At 38.5% G+C, this 20998-nt stretch overlaps 1 protein-coding gene across 1 annotated transcript in view; it reads right to left on the reverse strand.

The window, feature by feature from the left end:
• LOC128647196 (tight junction protein ZO-2) overlaps positions 1-20998 on the reverse strand; it is a 196944-nt gene that overhangs the window by 165719 nt on the left and 10227 nt on the right. Inside the window, exons 2-3 of the mRNA XM_053699978.1 lie at positions 13213-13266; positions 12602-12726 (exon numbers count right to left, since the gene is read on the reverse strand). Of these exons, the coding sequence (XP_053555953.1) occupies positions 12602-12726; positions 13213-13266 (179 nt within the window). The remainder of the gene's footprint in view (positions 1-12601; positions 12727-13212; positions 13267-20998) is intronic.

Here is a 20998-nt window from a genome sequence, read left to right on the forward strand (position 1 = left end):
TGTAAGGCTGATAACTCAGAGACTCTTCGAGCCGAGGAAATAGCCATTAAAAATAGAACTTTCCAAGATAACAACTTTATATCAATGGAATGAAGGGGTTCAAACGGAACACCCTGTAAAACGTTAAGAACAAGGTTTAAACTCCATGGTGGAGCCACAGCTTTAAACACAGGTTTAATCCTGGCCAAAGCCTGACAAAAAGCCTGAACGTCTGGAACTTCTGACAGACGCTTGTGTAACAGAATGGACAGAGCTGAGATCTGTCCCTTTAAGGAACTAGCGGATAACCCCTTTTCTAAACCTTCTTGTAGAAAAGACAATATCCTAGGAATCCTAACCTTACTCCAAGAGTAACCTTTGGATTCGCACCAATATAGGTATTTACGCCATATTTTATGGTAAATCTTTCTGGTAACAGGCTTCCTAGCCTGTATTAAGGTATCAATAACTGACTCAGAAAAACCACGCCTTGATAAGATCAAGCGTTCAATTTCCAAGCAGTCAGCTTCAGAGAAGTTAGATTTTGATGTTTGAAAGGACCCTGAATCAGAAGGTCCTGTTTCAGAGGTAACGACCAAGGTGGACAGAATGACATGTCCACCAGATCTGTATACCAAGTCCTGCGTGGCCATGCAGGGGCTATTAGAATCACTGATGCTTTCTCCTGTTTGATTCTGGCAATCAATCGAGGAAGCATCGGGAAAGGTGGAAACACATGAGCCATCCTGAAGGTCCATGGTGCTGTCAAGGCATCTATCAGGACCGCTCCCGGATCCCTGGATCTGGACCCGTAGCGCGGAAGCTTGGCGTTCTGTCGAGACGCCATGAGATCTATCTCTGGTTTGCCCCAACGTCGAAGTATTTGGGCAAAGACCTCTGGATGAAGTTCCCACTCCCCCAGATGAAAAGTCTGACGACTTAAGAAATCCGCCTCCCAGTTCTCCACTCCCGGGATGTGGATTGCAGACAGGTGGCAAGAGTGAGACTCTGCCCAGCGAATTATCTTCGATACTTCCATCATTGCTAGGGAGCTTCTTGTCCCTCCCTGATGGTTGATATAAGCTACAGTCGTGATGTTGTCCGACTGGAACCTGATGAACCCCCGAGTTGCTAACTGGGGCCAAGCCAGAAGAGCATTGAGGACTGCTCTCAATTCCAGAATGTTTATTGGAAGAAGACTCTCCTCCTGATTCCATAGTCCCTGAGCCTTCAGAGAATTCCAGACAGCGCCCCAACCTAGTAGGCTGGCGTCTGTTGTTACAATTGACCAGTCTGGCCTGCTGAATGGCATTCCCCTGGACAGATGTGGCCGATAAAGCCACCATAGAAGTGAATTTCTGGTCTCTTGAATGGAATGAAGGACACGGCATGCACTTTGAAGTTTTGTTAACCTGTCCTCTGTCAGGTAAATCTTCATTTCTACAGAATCTATCAGAGTCCCCAGGAAGGGAACTCTTGTGAGTGGAAAGAGAGAACTTTTCTCTTCGTTCACTTTCCATCCATGCGACCTTAGAAATGCCAGTACTATCTCTGTATGAGATTTGGCAGTTTGAAAGCTTGAAGCTTGTATCAGTATGTCGTCTAAGTACGGAGCTACTGAAATTCCTCGCGGTCTTAGTACCGCCAGAAGAGTGCCCAGAACCTTTGTGAAGATTCTTGGAGCCGTAGCCAGTCCGAATGGAAGAGCTACAAACTGGTAATGCCTGTCTAAAAAGGCAAACCTTAGATACCGGTAATGACTTCTGTGAATCGGTATGTGAAGGTAAGCATCCTTTAAATCCACTGTGGTCAAGTACTGACCCTCTTGGATCATGGGCAAAATTGTTCGAATAGTTTCCATCTTGAACGATGGAACTCTTAGGAATTTGTTTAGGATCTTTAAATCCAAGATTGGCCTGAAGGTTCCCTCTTTTTTGGGAACTACAAACAGATTTGAGTAAAACCCTTGTCCTTGTTCCAACCGCGGAACTGGATGGATCACTCCCATTAATAAAAGATCTTGTACGCAGCGTAGAAACGCTTCCTTCTTTGTTAGGTTTGTTGACAACCTTGACAGATGAAATCTCCCTCTTGGGGGAGAGGATTTGAAGTCCAGAAGGTATCCCTGAGATATGATCTCTAACGCCCAGGGATCCTGAACATCTCTTGCCCAAGCCTGGGCGAAGAGGGAAAGTCTGCCCCCCACTAGATCCGGTCCCGGATCGGGGGCCCTCAATTCATGCTGTCTTAGGGGCAGCAGCAGGTTTTCTGGCCTGTTTGCCCCTGTTCCAGGACTGGTTAGGTTTCCAGCCTTGTCTGTAGCGAGCAACAGCTCCTTCCTGTTTTGGTGCAGAGGAAGTTGATGCTGCTCCTGCTTTGAAATTACGAAAGGAACGAAAATTGGACTGTCTAGCCTTGGCTTTGGCCTTGTCCTGAGGCAGGGCATGACCTTTACCTCCTGTAATGTCATCAATAATCTCTTTCAAGCCGGGCCCGAATAAGGTCTGTCCTTTGAAAGGAATATTAAGCAATTTAGATTTAGACGTAACATCAGCTGACCAGGATTTTAGCCACAGAGCTCTGCGTGCCTGAATGGCGAATCCTGAATTTTTAGCCGCAAGTTTAGTTAAATGTACTACGGCATCTGAAATAAATGAATTAGCTAACTTAAGGAATTTAAGTTTGTGTGTGATGTCATCTAGTGTGGATGATTGAAGTGTCTCTTCCAGAGACTCAAACCAAAATGCTGCTGCAGCCGTGACAGGCGCAATACATGCAAGAGGTTGCAATATAAACCCTTGTTGAACAAACATTTTCTTAAGGTAACCCTCTAATTTTTTATCCATTGGATCTGAAAAAGCACAGCTATCCTCCACTGGGATAGTGGTACGCTTAGCTAAAGTAGAAACTGCTCCCTCCACCTTAGGGACCATTTGCCTATAAGTCCCGTGTGGCGGCGTCTATTGGAAACATTTTTCTGAATATAGGAGGGGGTGAGAAAGGCACACCGGGTCTATCCCACTCCTTAGTAACAATGTCAGTAAGTCTCTTAGGTATAGGAAAAACGTCAGTACTCGTCGGTACCGCAAAATATTTATCCAACCTACACATTTTTTCTGGGATTGCAACTGTGTTACAATCATTCAGAGCCGCTAATACCTCCCCTAGTAACACACGGAGGTTCTCAAGCTTAAATTTAAAATTTGAAATGTCTGAGTCCAGTTTATTTGGATCAGAACCGTCACCCACAGAATGAAGCTCTCCGTCTTCATGTTCTGCAAACTGTGACGCAGTATCAGACATGGCCCTTGCATTATCAGCGCACTCTGTTCTCATCCCAGAGTGATCACGTTTACCTCTTAGTTCTGGTAGTTTAGCCAAAACTTCAGTCATAACAGTAGCCATATCTTGTAATGTGATTTGTAATGGCCGCCCAGATGCACTCGGCGCTACAATATCACGCACCTCCTGAGCGGGAGATGCAGGTACTGACACGTGAGGCGAGTTAGTCGGCATAACTCTCCCCTCGTTGTTTGGTGAAATATGTTCAATTTGTACAGATTGACTATTTTTTAAAGTAGCATCAATACATTTAGTACATAAATTTCTATTGGGCTCCACTTTGGCATTAACACATATAGCACAGATATCTTCCTCTGAATCAGACATGTTTAACACACTAGCAAATAAACAGCAACTTGGAAATACTTTTCAAAGTAATTTACAAATAATATGAAAACGAACTGTGCCTTTAAGAAGCACAGAAAAATATTATAACAGATAAAATAATTAAGTTATAGCATCAATCTTTGTCAGAATATACAGTTTAAGCAAAGGATTGTTCCCCTCAGCAAATGATAACTAACCCAGGCAGCGGAAAAAAAATACACCAATAAACGTTTTTTATATCACAGTCAATACAATCAGCACAGCTCTGCTGTATGATTACTTCCCTCAAAAAAGACTCTTGAGATCCCTGAACTCTGTAGAGATGAACCGGATCATGCAGGAAGAAAATGAACCTCTGACTGAGTTTTTCTGATGCATAGTGAAAGCACCAAAATGGCCCCTCCCCCACACACATAACAGTGAGAGGGATCAGTGAACTGCTCTAATTTAAATCAAAACTATTGCCAAGTGGAAAAAAAGTGCCCAAAACATTTTTTCACCCAGTACCTCAGAGAAAAAAACGTTTTTACATGCCAGCAAAAAAACATTTTACCTCAATAATTAATTGTCATTTAAAACCTATTGCAAGTCCCTGCAAAATAGGTTAAGTCTATGTATACAGTTTAAAAGACAGAGAAGTACCATTTCCCAGAAAACTGAAGTGTAAAATATACATACATGACAGCCTGATATCAGCTACATCTACTGCATTCAAGGCTGAGTTTACATTATAACGGTATGGCAGGATTTTCTCATCAATTCCATGTCAGAAAATAATAAACTGCTACATACCTCTTTGCAGATTAATCTGCCTGCTGTCCCCTGATCTGAAGTTTACCTCACTCCTCAGATGGCCGAGAAACAGCAATATGATCTTAACTACTCCGGCTAAAATCATAGAAAAACTCAGGTAGATTCTTCTTCAAATTCTACCAGAGAAGGAATAACACACTCCGGTGCTATTATAAAATAACAAACTTTTGATTGAAGATATAAAAACTAAATATATCACCATAGTCCTCTCACACATCCTATCTAGTCGTTGGGTGCAAGAGAATGACTGGAGGTGACGTAGAGGGGAGGAGCTATATAGCAACTCTGCTGGGTGAATCCTCTTGCACTTCCTGTAGGGGAGCAGTTAATATCCCACAAGTAATGATGACCCGTGGACTGATCACACTTAACAGAAGAAATAGGGGCACTTTCATTCATTAAAGTTTAGAAGGCAGCCATTTTGATTAAAAACTTACCTTTGTTTTTTTCACAGTCAGAGCAGCTTCCCCCACCCGGAGATCCTCTCTTCACACATCATCAATGACTAATCCAGCTTCCTCCAATCACGGCTTTCCCCCCAGGGTAGTAGTCATTGCCTGAGGCCATGCCGTGATTGGAGGAAGCTGGATTAGTCATCGATGACGTGTGAAGAGAGGATATCCGGGTGGGGGAAGCTGCTCTGGCTGTGCAAAGAAGAGAGGCAAGTTTTTAATCAAAATGGCTGCTTTGTAAACTTTGATGAATGAAAGTACCCTTGTTTTTAATAGTATTTTTAAAAAACAGGATTTCATTTATCAAAGTTTACCTCCACTTTAAATAATAGAAGTAAATTGGAAAGTTGTTTAAAAATTGTATGATTGTCTAAATCATGAATGTTTTTCTAAAAAAAAAATAAAAAAAAAATAATAATTGGAAAACAGCACACCTGTATCACAGGGGCACGGAATCATAGACTCACCAGGTCTGCATCACAAACATCAAACAGATTCCAGCCTACAATTTCTTTAACAGACATTTATTCTCTCATCACAGGGTCAAAGGAAAAAAGAACAAAGTTTCAGGCCTGCACTAGGCCCTTAGTCATGTATGCATAAATATGTATACATGATTAAGGGCCTAGTGCAGGCATGAAACGTTGTTCTTTTTCCTTTTGACTCCGATGAGAGAATAAAAGGTCTTTCTTTCTTATGACACGGTGAGTCCACGGAATCATCAATTACTGTTGGGAATACCACTCCTGGCCAGCAGGAGGAGGCAAAGAGCACCACAGCAAAGCTGTTAAAGGGACACTAAACACAATTTTTTTTCTTCATGATTTAGGTAGAGAATACAATTTTAAACAACATTCCAAGTTACTTCTATTATCTAATTTGCTTCATGCTTTAGATATCCTTTGTTGAAGAAATAGCAATGCACATGTGTGAGCCAATCACACGAGCCATCTATGTGCAGCACCCAATCAGCAGCTACTAAGCCTATCTAGATATGCTTTTCAGCAAAGAATATCAAGAGAATGAAGCAAATTAGATTATAGCGGTAAATTAGAAAGATGTTTAAAATTGCATGTTCTTTCTGAACCATGAAAGAAAAAATGTGGGTTGTATGTCCCTTTAAGTATCACTTCCCTTCCCACAAACCCCAGTCAGTCATTCTCTTTGCAAGGAGGAGGTGAAGTTTAGGTGTTAGATTCTATCAAGATTTTTTTGTTTTGAAGCCAGGGCTTACGTGCTCTGATCCTCCTTATCTACTGGGTTTATCTGTATTCCCTGTTAGTCTCTTCAGTATGGCTGTGGTAGCTTTTAAGCAGTCAGAAACTTGTGGGGTGGGCCTCACTGTGTTTTCCTGACAAGTTGCTGCCCTCTCATAGAATATTATTATTATACTTTATGAAGCGCCATCATATTCCGCAGCACTGTCCATGGATACAGTTTATTTAAATAAAACAATATAAGACTTGTAAGAGACAGGACAACATTTACAAACACATACAGGAGGAATTGAGGGCCCTATTCCCGTGGGAACTAACAATCTAGAAGGGTAGGAGGTTGAGAAACAGGAGGTGAGGACTGCAAGATTGAGAAAGATGTTAATGCAGAGTTAGATGTGGGAAATGTTGTTAGTTAAGAGAAATATTATTGAGTTGGGTGGTAGGCTTCTCTGAACAGAAAAGTCTTCAGAGAGCATTTAAAGGAAGAAAGATTAGGGCAAAGCCTGACAGCACGAGGGAGAGTGTTCCAGAGGGTAGGTGCTGCATGACAGAAGTCCTGCAGTCTAGCATGAGAGGAGATGATAGTCGCAGATGCAAGGGGCAGGTCATTGTTGGATCTTAGTGGGCGGGCTGGAGTATACTTGTTGATTAGAGAGGATAGAGGGGAGCAGTGTTGGTGAGCGCTTTTTGTATGAAAGGCTGAGAATTTTGAATTTTATTCTGCTGTGTATGGGGAGCCAATGAAGGGACTCGCAGAGAGGTTCAGCAGATACAAAGCGACGGGAAAGGTGGATCAGTCTGGCAGAGGCATTTAGGATGGATTGAAGGGGGGAGGAAGAGGCAGGAAAGAGGAAGGCCAGTAAGTAGGTTGTTGCAGTAGTCAAGTCGGTAAATAACAAGGTAGTGGATTATTTGCTTTGTGGTGTTAGCGCACAGAAAAGATCGAATCTTGGAAAGGTTGCGTAGATGGTTGCGGCAGGATGTAGAAAGCGATTGGATATGGAGGGCGAAGGATAGATTTGAGTCAAGTGCAAATCTGAGGCAGCGGACCTGGGGCGATGGGGAAATGGTGATGCCGTCAACAGGGATAGAGAAGTCACAAGTCGGCGGAGAGCTTGAGAGGGGGATAAGGAGGAGATCAGTCTTGGACATGTTAAAGGGACACTGAGCAACTTTCTAATGTACTCCTATTATCAATTTTTATTCGTTCTCTTATTTTTTGTTCAGACCTCTGGACAACACTTGTTTATTGGTCGGTTAAATCAATCCACCATTCAGCAAGAACAACCCAAGTTGTTCACCAAAAATGGTCCGGCATCTGAACTTACATTCTTGCTTTTCAAATAAAGATACCAAGAGAATGAAGAAAATTTGATAGGAGTAAATTAGAAAGTTGCTTAAAATTGCATGCTCTATCTGAATCACAAAAGAAAACATTTGGGTTCAGTGTCCCTTTAATCTTTAGGTGGTGAGAGGCCATCCAGCAAGAAATACCAGATAAGCAGTCGCTGACATGAGAAAGGACAGAGGGAGAGAGAGCAGGGGTGGAGAGGTAGATCTGGGTGTCATCAGCATAAAGGTGATATTTGAAGCCATAACTGTTGATAAGTTTACCCAGCGAAGAAGTATAAATGGCGAAGAGTAGAGGACCCAGAACAGATCCTTGAGGTACTCCAACAGACAAAGGCATTGGAGAGGGGTCGTCGCCGGCAAATGACACAGAAAAACACCTGTGAGAAAGATAAGAGTGAATCCAGGAAAGAGCTGTTCTTCTCCATTCCATAGGTCTCTGTGAGGAGTGGCTTCCTCTCATGCCAGTGAGATGTCCTTCCTATAGGACAGGGGTGCAGGCAAGTGCCACTTTTGAATTTTATTCAGTTTCCTGGCACTGGAATTTTCACTGCATTGTGTATGGGGTAAGTTATCCTGAGTTCAGGATACATTAGACAGGGGCAGGGCTCTGATGTGTTACGGTGGTGATAGTGGTATAAATAAAACGAATAGGATAAGTTTTATTTTTTGGTGCCTCAGTGTTTTCAACTTATGATAACTTACGTTTTTTAGGAGGGGGCAGAATCTAATATATTTTTTCATTGCGGGACGTTTTTTCAGCCATTCCATGACATCACAGGGGCGGAGTTCTTCGTCGGCTTCAGAGCGCTCTGATTTTGCGCTCTTTTTCCTGTTACCATTACTCGGCAGCTATACACACACAGTAGAATAGCGTGTTTAGGAATCCAGTCTCCTCCAGTTAGCGTTAAGCTGGGGTTTCTACCTGCTCTTGCAGAGGTGTAGAGGAGCCAGACGTTTCTCTAACTGCTTAGTTTTAAAAAAAAAAACTCTGTTAAGGAGTCTGTTTATCTAGATGGAGGGTTTGTTTAGTTTTTTCTTTGTGTTTCGGTTTGCATAACTGACGATTTCTGTTTAAAATTTAAAGAGACAGTACTTGAATGAATTTATAATAAATAAATAAAAAAAAAATAAAGATTGTTATTTCTGTTTGCAAAGATGGACGTTCACAGTCTACTCCTGAAGTAGAGTGCAAGATTTGTTTTAGTGCCTATGTGGAACCTCCTTTGCCCTTCTGTGGTTCTTGCATAGAAAGAACCTTAATGTATAAGGACAGACTTTATTACTGAGCCACCAATCTCTCAGGAGGATTCTGTTCAAACAATGCCACAGTCTCCTCCTCAAGTACCCCATGTTCCTTTACCGTCTCAAGCAGTGCCCTGCGTTTCCTTGCAGACTCTTGATGGAGTTTTTTTTTTTTTTTAAGGCAGAGATTGCTGCCCAGGTATTCTCAGCGGTATCTGAGGCGCTAGCTGCCATTCCCTTGCTGCACGGAAAACTTAAGAGGAAGTCTAGAGAATCAGATAGTAAGGTTTCTGATCCTGTTTAGGCTAATCAGGTTGCTCTTTTCCATAAGTTGGAAGATTTGGGAGAAAGGTGAGATTCTGTCTGTGTGTCTGTCTCTGCAGTCAACAGCACAACCATCTGTGGCCCAATGCATGGAGACAAGCGGGTTGATGGTGGCTTCCATGGACATAGTTCCATTTGAGACCTCTGCAGCTATGCATGCTTGCTCAGTGGAACGGGGATTATACAGATCTATCTCAGAGAATAGTTCTGGATCAATTAACAAGGGACTCCCTACCGTGGTGGCTGTCGCAAGAACATCTGTCCCAGGGGACATGTTTTAAGAGAGCCTCTTGTGTAATTGTGACCACGGATGTCAGCTTGTTAGGGAGCAGTCTGGGACTCGTTGAAGGCACAGGGACATTGGTCTCAGGAGGAATCTGCTATCCCCATAAACATTCTGGAGTTGAGAGTGATCTTTAATGCCTTGATGGCTTGGCCTCAGCTGGCCCTAGTCCGGTTTATCAGATTCCAGACAGACAACATAACCTCAGTGGCTTATATCAACCACCAAGGGGGAACTCAGAGTTCCTTAGCCATGAAGGAGGTGGTACGGATCATCTAGTGGACGGAGGCTCACAACTGCTGTCTGCCATCCACATTCCAGGAGTGGACAATTGGGAAGCGGATTTTCTGAGCAGGCAGACTTTCCATCCCAGGGAGTGGGAACTCCTTCCAGAAGTGTTCTCCAGGTTAACAACCAAATGGGGGTTACCAGAATTGGATCTGATGGCGTCTCGTCAGAACACCAAGCTTCCAAAGTACAGTTTGAAGTTGAGGGACCCTCAAGTCTTTCTGATAGATGCTCTGGCAGTTCCTTGGAACTTCAGGTTGGCATACCCCTTTCCTCCGTTTGCTCTCTTTCCGCGAGTCATCGCTCGGATCTAGCATCAGTGATTCTAATAGCTCCTGCGTGGCCTTGCAGGATCTAGTAGATATGTCATCTCTACCTTCGTTGAGTCTTCGGCTGTGGGAAGACCTTCTTCAGGGGCCCTTCCGTCATCCAAATTTAGTTTCTCTGAAGCTGACTGCTTGGAGATTGACCTCTTGATTTTAGCTAAACGTGGATTTTCTGAATCGGTCATTGAGACCATGATTCAGGCTCCTAAGCCTGTCACTTGAAAGTATTTACCATAAGATATGGCATTGAAAGGATATTCTTGGAGTAAGGTTAAGATCCCAAGGATCTTGACTCTTCTCTAGGAAGGCCTTGAGAAGGGGTTGTCAGTCAGTACCCTTAAAAGGTCAGATTTCTGCGTTAACTATTCTGTTGCACAAGCGTCTGGCGGACATTCCGGATGTCCAATCCTTTTGTCAGGCTCTGGTTAGAATCAGGCCTGTGTTTAAATCAGTTGCTCCACCTTGGAGCATTAATTTGGTTCTTAAAGTTTTTGAGCCTATGCATTCCATAGATATTAAGTTATTATCTTGGAAAATTTTGTTTCTTTTTACTATTTCTTCCAAAGGTTGTTTCAGACAGAAATATTAATCAGGAAATTATTGTTCCTTCTCTCTGTCCTAATCCTTCTTCTCATAAAGAGCGGTTGTTGCACAACTTAGATGTTGTGCGGGCTCTTAAATTCTATCTGCAGGCTATAAAGGACTTTCATCAGTCTTCTGCATTGTTTGTTTGTTTTTCTGGTAAAAAGGGTCAGAAAGTTACTGCCACTTCTCTTTCTCTCTGGTAGAGAAGTATTGTTTGTTTGGCATATGAGACTGCTGGACAGCAGCCTCCTGAGAGAATTACAGCTCATTCCACCAGGGCTGTCTTCCTCTTGGGCCTTCAAGAATGAGGCCTCTGTAAAACAGATCTTTAAGGCTGTGACTTGGTATTCTTTGCACACTGTTTCTAAATTCTATAAATTTGATACTTTTGCTGAGGCTTCTTTTGGGAGAAAGGTTCTTCAAGCAGTGGTTACCTGTCTTGCCCCCCCGTATCATCTGTGTCCTCTAGCTTGGGTATTGATTCCCAACAGTAATTGATGATTCGGTGGACTCACCGTGTCATAAGAAAACAAGACAGTTTTGGTTTATTTCAACCTCTGGCACCTTGTGTTGCTTCCTTTCACTTCTTTTCCTTTGGTCAAATGACTGGGGTTTGTTGGAAGGGAAGTGATACTTAACAGCTTTGCTGTGGTGCTCTTTGCCTCTTCCTGCTGGCCAGGATTGATATTCCCAACAGTAATTGATGATTCTGTGGATTCACTGTGTCAAGAAATAAATAAATGTATCAGGTAAGCATAAATCTACTAAATTATAAATGTCTAATTATGACTTTACTGTCCCTTTAATAAATGTTCCCCTTAGGCCTAGTTTTCATCTCTGTTCTAAGCTGTGTAAACAGATGGTAACAAACATCTCTATAGACTTTAGAGATAACTTATCACCAGTTTACAACAACATTGGAATTTGGGCTTTAGTGAGCTAGGGAAAGGAACACACAATTACATTCTCTAACAAAACCCTGCTGTTTGCTACACAGTGAATAAGAGTAGGTATGGTAAGACAATTACAAAAGGCATGTTCCTGAACTGTAAAGCATTGGAGATTGTATTTTATTTATTTTAAATGCAGAGCTTGTACAATGCAATGTTTATAATAAAGAAAAAGCTGCAGCACGCTAAACTCCTTTGTGTTATTTATTCCAAGCAAGAGAGACATGGCAACTTTTCTAAACTATTTCTGTCTCCAGCCAAGTGATCAAACAGGTGCAAATCACAAAATGTATACAACGTAACCCCTCCCATTACAGGTGTTTAATCATTTTAAAGTTCAAGAAACAGGGTATCATCATTTAGAATTTTAAGTTAAAAAGAAGTGTTAATACCATTAAAGGGCCATGAAACCCACATTTTTGCTTTCATGATTTAGAAAGAGAATGCAATTTTAAACATCTTTCTAATTTACTTCTATTATCTAATTTGTTTTATTCTCTTGTTATTCTTTGCTGAAAAGCATATCTAGATATGCTCAGTAGCTGCTAATTGGTTGCTGCACATGATTGGCTCACCAGGTGCATTGCTTTTTCTTCAACTAAGGATATATAAAAAATGAAGCAAAATAAATAATAGAAGTAAATTGTAATGTTGTTTAAATTTGTATTCTCTATCTGAATCATGAAAGAAAGATTTTGGGTTTAGTGGCCCTTTAAGCACAATTATTAACCATTATACAATTGTTTTTATTAATAGAATAAAATACACACACATTATATATATATATATATATATATATATATATATATATATATATATATATATATATATATATATATATATATATATATATATAGTTTTAAAGGGTTTATCAAAGTAAACAAATTACATTTATATTAAAAAAAATAGCACAAACAACACATGCTTTTTATTTAGTATTGAAAGCCTCAGCACTAAGGAACAAGCAATGGACTAGAGGCAATACATGAAACGTTATGCATCATTTCCTCGTCCCTGTCTTTTATATTGATAGATATTTTCCCCCCAACTGCAAAATGTATCATGTAAGACTTTAGCTGTTCATAAAATATACCCAACAGAAAACACATGACATACTTACTGTAATAATCTCTCGGCAGGCCCCCCTGGAAGCACATCGGAGATGACAATGGAAGGCTCACCGTTCTCAAAGTGTGGATTATCTTTACCTCCAGAGACAGCAATGCCAAACCCCTTTTTGTTAGCCTGAAACCAATACAAAAACATAGGGAAATTCACTTCCTCCGTATTCACGTTACAGAAGGTATACACTTGTGCTACTGCAATACAAAAACATAGTTTTATTCTTTATCTTTGTGTGATGAATTTATATACAATGTGACAGAATTAAAGACACAAAAAAAACCAAAGAAAAAAAACTAAAAAAACAATTATGGTATTTTATTTGTGCAAATGTAAGCATTGTACTCTATAGTGTTCATATTAATTTAGTGTGATACTACATACATTTTGTTTGCTGCAGGTTCTAATAGTACAATTATCTACTTTCTCATCTTTTAATGGAATGGCCGTATATAAGTAATTAGGCTGTATCTCACACAGGGAAGTACTATTTCGTTAGCCTCAGGCAGAAAAAAAAAAAAAAAGAAGATGATTAGTGTGTCAAAATTTATTAGATGTACTCAGTTCAGCAACCAACATGTACATAGCAGACAGCTTAAGTATGCTCACCTTTTGCAAGGTCACAGTATACTGCTCCCATATTAGTTCTTCCATGCTGGCAGCCTGTTATAAAGGAGAGGAAATAAACAAATATTTAATAGATTTTCATGTACCTTACATGGGATTAAAGGTCTGAATGTTAAAAGGGACATTGTACACTAGATTTTTTATTAACATAAATGTATAGTAAATTATATATTTATATAGCCCATCTGGGAGTGTTTTTGTAAAAATATATAGTTTTACTTATTTTTAAATAAAATTGTGCTGATTTTCAGACTCCTAACCAAGCCCCAAAGTTTTAGATGCATACTGATGTATACAGACTTCACATTGCATCTGTTTCTATAATGGATCTATTCATATGCAAGGGAGATAGAGGGTCTGCTCTCAGCCCCTTTCAGTGGGTGTTCCAGACTAATCTCATCAACAGTGCTAAATTGGGAGCTTCCAAGTAAATTTTTAAAAAGGTTTTATACTGGGATTTGTATATCAGTATCTGTGCATACTATTCTTTATAGAAGTGTCTATTACAGGCAGTTAAATTAAAATTGGTGTTTACGGTCCCTTTAATGAAAGTAAAATATATTGTATTATGCAATATAGTTTTTATAGAATATTGCCCTGTGTATTATTTTGGAAATTATACATTTTTTTTGTATTTACAGCTAAAAAAAAAAATGCAGTCAGGCCCTTTCACTTGCTTGTTGTCAAATAACCACATTACACAAAGTACAGTACTTTGCCACCTGCATCATTTTGTAAAGGACAATGCTGCCTTGGTATATAATAAAATAGAAGAGTAAAATTGCTGGAATCTTATTTGTGTGTTAATAATTACAGTACAAAACCTGTCTCTTCGTACACAATACTGTTAGAGTAATGTTAGAATAAGTGTACTGTCCCTTTTAGCAATGTAACCTGGCTCTGTTTTTCCAGGAAATGTTTATTTATAAAACAGTGTTTTAAATTCAACTGCAACTTACACAAAGGGAAAATATACTTGTAAAATGCATTTGGAATGTACCAAATTGTTAATATGTAATACTATACAATACATTGAACATAAAAAGTACTCAATTTCTTTTAAAGGGACAGTCTACACCAGAATTTTTATTGTTTTAAAAGATAGATAATCCCTTTATTACCCATTTCCCAGTTTTGCATAACTAACACAGTTATAATAATATACTTTTAACCTCTGTGATTATCTTGTATCTAAGCCTCTGCAAACTGTCCGTTTTTTCAGTTCTTTTGACAGACTTGCAGTCTAGCCAATCAGTGCCTGCTCCCAGATAACTTCTCGTGCACGAGCACAGTGTTATGTATATGAAATACGTGAACTAACACCCTCTAGTGGTGAAAAACTGTTAAAATGCAATCTGAAAGAGGTGGGCTTCAAGGTCTAAGAAATTAGCATATGAACCCCCTAGGTTAAGCTTTCAACTAAGAATACCAAGAGAACAAAGCAAAATTGGTGATAAAAGTAAATTGGAAAATTGTTTAAAATTACATGCTCTATCTGAATCTTGAAAGTTTATTTTGGCCTAGACTGTCCCTTTAAGACTAGCTTGCTACACTTTGCAACATTTAAAACCATGTTGATTTTTTTTCAAGGGAGGGCAGATAGTTCTCTTAAAGAAAAAAAAAGTTTTATTGAATGTCTGTTTCACAGCAATTCTAAGGTCACACAGAGAAAAAAATAAAAACACACAAATGGCTCCAGGTACATTCATTTGTAAATAATGTTTCATATGACATGAATATGCCCATTGTAGCCCCCCCAAACGTGAAAATAAACTTTTAGGGTTATTAGCCATATTTTTGGGTTATGGTCTATACAGTTGTGCTCATAAGTTTACATACCCTGGCAGAATTTATCATTTCTTGGCTATTTTTCAGAGAATATGAAAAACACAAAAACTTTTCTTTCACTCATGGTTAGTGTTTGGCTGAAGCCATTTATTATCAATCAACTGTGTTTACTCTTTTTAAATCATAATGACAACAGAAACTACCCAAATTACCCTGATCAAAAGTTTACATACCCTGGTGATTTTGGCCTGATAACATGCACACAAGTTGACACAAAGGGGTTTGAGTGGCTATTAAAGGTAACCATCCTCACCTGTGATCTGTTTGCTTGTAATTAGTGTGTGTGTATAAAATGTCAATGAGTTTCTGGACTCCTGACAGACCCTTGCATCTTTCATCCAGTGCTGCACTGACGTTTCTGGATTCTGAGTCATGGGGAAAGCAAAAGAATTGTCAAAGAATCTGCGGGAAAAGGTAGTTGAACTGTATAAAACAGGAAAGGGATATAAAAAGATATCCAAGGAATTGAGAATGCCAATCAGCAGTGTTCAAACTCTAATCAAGAAGTGGAAAATGAGGGGGTTCTGTTAAAACCAAACCACGATAAGGTAGACAAACTAAAATTTCAGCCACAACTGCCAGGAAAATTGTTCGGGATGCAAAGAAAAACCCACAAATAACTTCAGGTGAAATACAGAACTCTCTGAAAACATGTGGTGTGGCTGTTTCAAGATGCACAATAAGGAGGCACTTGAAGATGGGCTGCCAGAAGAAAGCCATTACTAGGCAAATGCCACAAAGTATCCCCCTTACAATACGCCAAACAGCACAGAGACAAGCCTCAAACCTTCTGGCACAAAGTCATTTGGAGTGACGAGACCAAAATTGAGCTTTTTGGCCACAACCATAAACGCTACATTTGGAGAGGAGAGGAGTCAACAAGGCCTAAGATGAAAGGTACACCATTCCTACTGTTAAAAAATGGAAGCTGGATCGCTGATGTTTTGGGGATGTGTGAGCTACAAAGGCACAGTAATTTTGGTCAGAATTGATGACAAGAGGAATACAGTATGTTATCAAAAAATACTGGAGGAAAATTTGCATTCATCAGCCCGGAAGCTGCGCATGGGACGTACTTGGACAACATGACAATGATCCTAAACACAAGGCCAAGTCGACCTGTCATTGGCTACAGCAGAATAAAGTGAAGGTTCTGGAGTGGCCATCTCAGTCTCCTGACCTCAATATCATTGAGCCACTTTGGGGAGATCTCAAACGTGCAGTTCATGCAAGATAGCCCAAGAATTTACAGGAAGTGGAGGCTTTTGCCAGGAAGAATGGGCAGCTTTACCATCTGAGAAGATAAAGAGCCTCGTCCACAAATACCACAAAAGACTTCAAGCTGTCATTGATGTTAAAGGGGGCAATACACGGTAATAAGAACTGGGGTATGTAAACTTTTGATCAGGGTCATTTGGGTAGTTTCTGTTGTCATTATGATTTAAAAAAAGAGTAAACACACAGTTGATTGATAATAAATGGCTTCAGCCAAACACTAACCATGAGTGAAAGAAAAGTTTTTGTGTTATTCATATTCTCTGAAAAATAGCCAAGAAATCATAAATCCTGCCAGGGTTTGTAAATTTATGAGCACAACTGTATATCAATATACAAATACCACTGTTTGGCCCCTAAATAATTATTACTGGCTCCTAAATTTTAAACAGGTGTGTGTGTGTGTGTATGTATGTATGTATGTGTGTATGTGTGTATGTGTGTAGGTATATATATATAAATAAAAATTTTTTAAATAATGTGTTGCATAGATAAAATAGGAATTTGTAATTGAGAATCAACCTCTTCAGTTATCTCTAAAACCAAAACTATTGTTTAACTTATGCTACACTGCGTGTATCCATAATTTAAATAAATAAAAAAAATATATAATAATAAAAAAAAACTAATAATAATAATGGCCATATTGGGCACATATCAGACACTCTACATATTGTCTTTGTAGTCATTAGCATAAAGCCACTATTTGTCCTCTGGTTCCCAAGTCCTGAGCTCCTGTGAAACGCTGCACAAACAAAAGCAACTTGCAAAGCCAGACCTTCAGAAAATAACCGGCGTGCTGTACACAATGCAGCTATTCACAAACACGTCCATCTCAACACTGCCTCCTTCATCAAAACAATAATCACTGCTGACATGCTTGCTATTCACTGAATGTAGTAAATAGGGGGAAAGCTCTGCAGGTCTGATCAGTTGTACACGGTCATTATCATGCATTTAACACTTAAATATACGGTGAAATGACAATTTAAATACTGGTATGCTACTTCAACTTTCTTCCATAGTTATTGCTTATTTTTACTGTTAAATAATCTGGACATATCAGATTTAACATAAATTAGAAATAGTCTTATAGATGTGTGAAGCATGTATACCTATCATCTATAGCAGGAATAACCAAAGTGAATGAAACAGCATGAAGACAAATTAAACTAGTGTAAAATACATGCCCCGAGGAACCAGTAAACAAGATCCTTCAAGTTCCACAACCCAAACTCAAGGACATTCTCTGCTTTTGTGAAGAAAAAAAAAATTGTCCCACGTTCCCTAGAAAGGCTCAAAGGCTAATTCTGCAACATAGAAATGCTGCAAATCAGTAGCTGGTTTTGGCAATTTGCAGCAGTTTGAAAACCTGGGTTACAGCCCAATTTTTACACAACAGCAAGAGGTGTTTCAGGTCCACTTTATAAGAGACAATGAAGTCAATTGTCTACTGGGTCTGTGTATTGCAAGGCAAATTTATATTAAAAAAAGCTTTATTAGCCCTACATGTACACACACTTCATGCACAGTCCACGGAGCATATTTCCCAAATATCTGAATAGAGTATAGCTATATGATGAAACTACATGATTTGAGAGTTGTAAAAAGTGGAGGATATCTATCAGCGCTAGCAGATTCCTATAGCTCCTCAGAGCAAAGAGTTCCTAGCTAACCCTTAAGATATAAATATAAGTAAAAATGCTAAGGAGCGCCTAATTTAAAGTAAAGCAAGGATTGGTTTATTAAAACAAAGTGAACATAAAATAAAATGAATATTGTCTTGTAAATGGAATATAGCTTAAAACACCCTGACTTTAGAGTATAACAGGGGATGAAGATTGGTAAGATACAATGATCAAACAATTAACACTTTTAAAATAAATACATAAATAACACAGATATGGATTAAACTTGGAATTTCATACTAAACAATATGAAACAAGATAATTATCAAAGTGATTAATATGAATCAATAAATGAATGAGGTATCAATGAATTCCCATAAAAAAAACGTAATGTGAGACCTGATAACGTCTAATAAAAGTTCATCATGTTTGGGTATTTGATGTCTAATAAAAGTTCATCAAGTATGTGATATTCCTTTTGAACAGTGAGTGTAGAACCAAAAAGCAGTCTATAAAGTGCCTCGTGCTTAGCGACATCCAAAAAAAAAAATCTCACATTCATTTACAGGTATTCAGAAATGAATGTGAGATTTTTTGGATAACCCCGGATTTCTATCACCTTCTTTTTTCTATATATTTTTTAATATTTTATAATTGAAGAACCATCACATCACTCACACTTAGGATCTTCACAAAATTCTTTTTGAGTTTTCAATATTTTTATATATTTTTTCATTTTCATTATAATATTTTTCTTTTTTAACACTTATTTTTTTCTTTTTTGGACGTCACTAAGCACGAGGCACATTATAGACTGCTTGTTGGTTCTACACTCACTGTTTAAAAGGAATATCACATACTTGATGAACTTTTATTAGACATCAAATACCCTAACATGATGAACTTTTATTAGACATCATCAGGTCTCACATTAAGTTTTTAATGGGAATTCATTGATACCTTATTCATTCACTTATTGATTCATATTAATCACTTTGATAATTATCTTGTTTCATATTGTTTAGTATGAAATTCCAAGTTTAATCCATATCTGTGTTATTTATGTATTTATTATAAAAGTTTTAATTGTTTGATCATTGTATCTTACCAATCTTCATCCCCTGTTATACTCTAAAGTCAGGGTGTTTTAAGCTATATTCCATTTACGAGTTGTAAAAAGGTCAACATCCATGATATAGGTATATTACCAACAACACACTTAATTATTAAAACAATACAGAGTGCCTCAATTGGAACACAATACAGGTTTTGAAATCTAAGCTCACGGGTACAACAGGACAGCTTTGTGTGTAAACACAAGATCAGATCCTTACTAACGAATTAAAATAACTCACCAAATGCATACGTTACATGAAATATACGAAATTGAAGCACACATATTAGTATGTAAATGTGAACCTTCAGTTTACATGTGTAAACACACAGACTCAAAAATAAAATGGTAGAGAAGGAATGAAACAAAGACAAACACTGTCATACTATCTTGAATGTGTGCATTATTAATAGAGGTTTTCAGACCATCAGTTTAAAAATTATACATGGACAAAGTATATTTCAGAAGATTATGTTCTGCAAGCAGTTTCTTTGAACTATACTACCCACAAAAAAGGGGGAGGCATTGTAGAAGGATTCTTTATTATTATCATCAGTGTTATCCACAGAAAATTTTGACAGCTGTGTTGTATTATGAAGTAGTAGTAGCAGGGTGGGGGCAGTGTAATATTTTATCATTTTCAGCTATCCAAAGCACAAATTAATTGCATAATTTAACATAAAAATGTATTTAATGATAACGTGTACATTTTTAATACTGGCTAATTTTAGCTTAATATTAAATTTAGCCTGGTAGTGCACCCACTAAAAAGGTCTTGGGGAGAACATGGATTATTGTTACAGATTTGTAAGGTTTGTAAAAATGGGGACAGGGAAGTCCAATGCAGAGGCGCTCTTTATAACCTGGGCAAGTATTAGGCATTCTGGGGCCCAAGACAGAGAGACAAAAAAAGGAAAAACAGGGCTGACCTACTTTTGGATTAAAGTGTAATTTACAGGAAGTTTTCAGGTATGGGCAAATATAGCACTAATATAAAAATAGCCCTTGTCAGTCACGTGCACTAATTGAGATGCAGGCCGTCAGTCAATGAGCACTAAAATAACTCATTAACTTTTGAAGTCAAAGGGACATTATACACTTGTTTTTTATTTTCATAAATGTTTTGTAGATTATCTATTTATACAGCCCATAATTTTTTTTTTTATTTTTTTTTTTTAAATCGATAGTTTTGCTTATTTTTAAATGACATTGATCTGATTTTCAGACTCCTAACCAAGCCCCAAAGTTTTAGGAAAATACTGACGTATACCTACTCCAGCTTGCGTCTGTTTGTGTAAAGGGTCTTTTCATATGCAAAGGAAGGGGGAGGTGGAGATTCTGCTATTTCCCACTTGCAGTGGGTGTTCCAGAACCCTTTTAAACAGAGCTAAACTGGAAGCTTCTAAGATTTTAAACGGTTTTAAACTGGATTTTTATATCAGTATCTGTGCAGCTTATTCTTTATAGTAGTGTCTATTACATTCAGTTATAAGAAAATTGGTGTATACTTTCCCTTTAACACTTTACAGGCACAAGTAGATCTGTAGGACACTGCTAACTCATTCCCTGACAAACAATGCGCTTTAATACAGTCCGTCAGCCAATGAGTGTTAGTACAGTCAGTAAGCTATTAGAAGTTTTGCACAGACATGTATTTTCTACTAGGCTTAGTTAAACAGAATCCTACATTTTATAATCAGCATGTATTTTGAAAATGTCAGAATTTTCTGCATGTTAAGAAAAAAGTAACTATATTTGTGGCCATATAAAAGGTAGAATAGCCTTGATAAGTTTACGGACCTAAATGGGACACTGCACTGTAAAAATATATTTTCTCCTTTAAGTGATTGTAAAGTCTATGAAATTAAAACTTTAAAAACACGCTTTAAAAAAAAAACAAAAA

The sequence above is a fragment of the Bombina bombina genome, chromosome 2 (assembly GCF_027579735.1).
Source record: "Bombina bombina isolate aBomBom1 chromosome 2, aBomBom1.pri, whole genome shotgun sequence".
Lineage (NCBI taxonomy): Eukaryota > Metazoa > Chordata > Amphibia > Anura > Bombinatoridae > Bombina > Bombina bombina.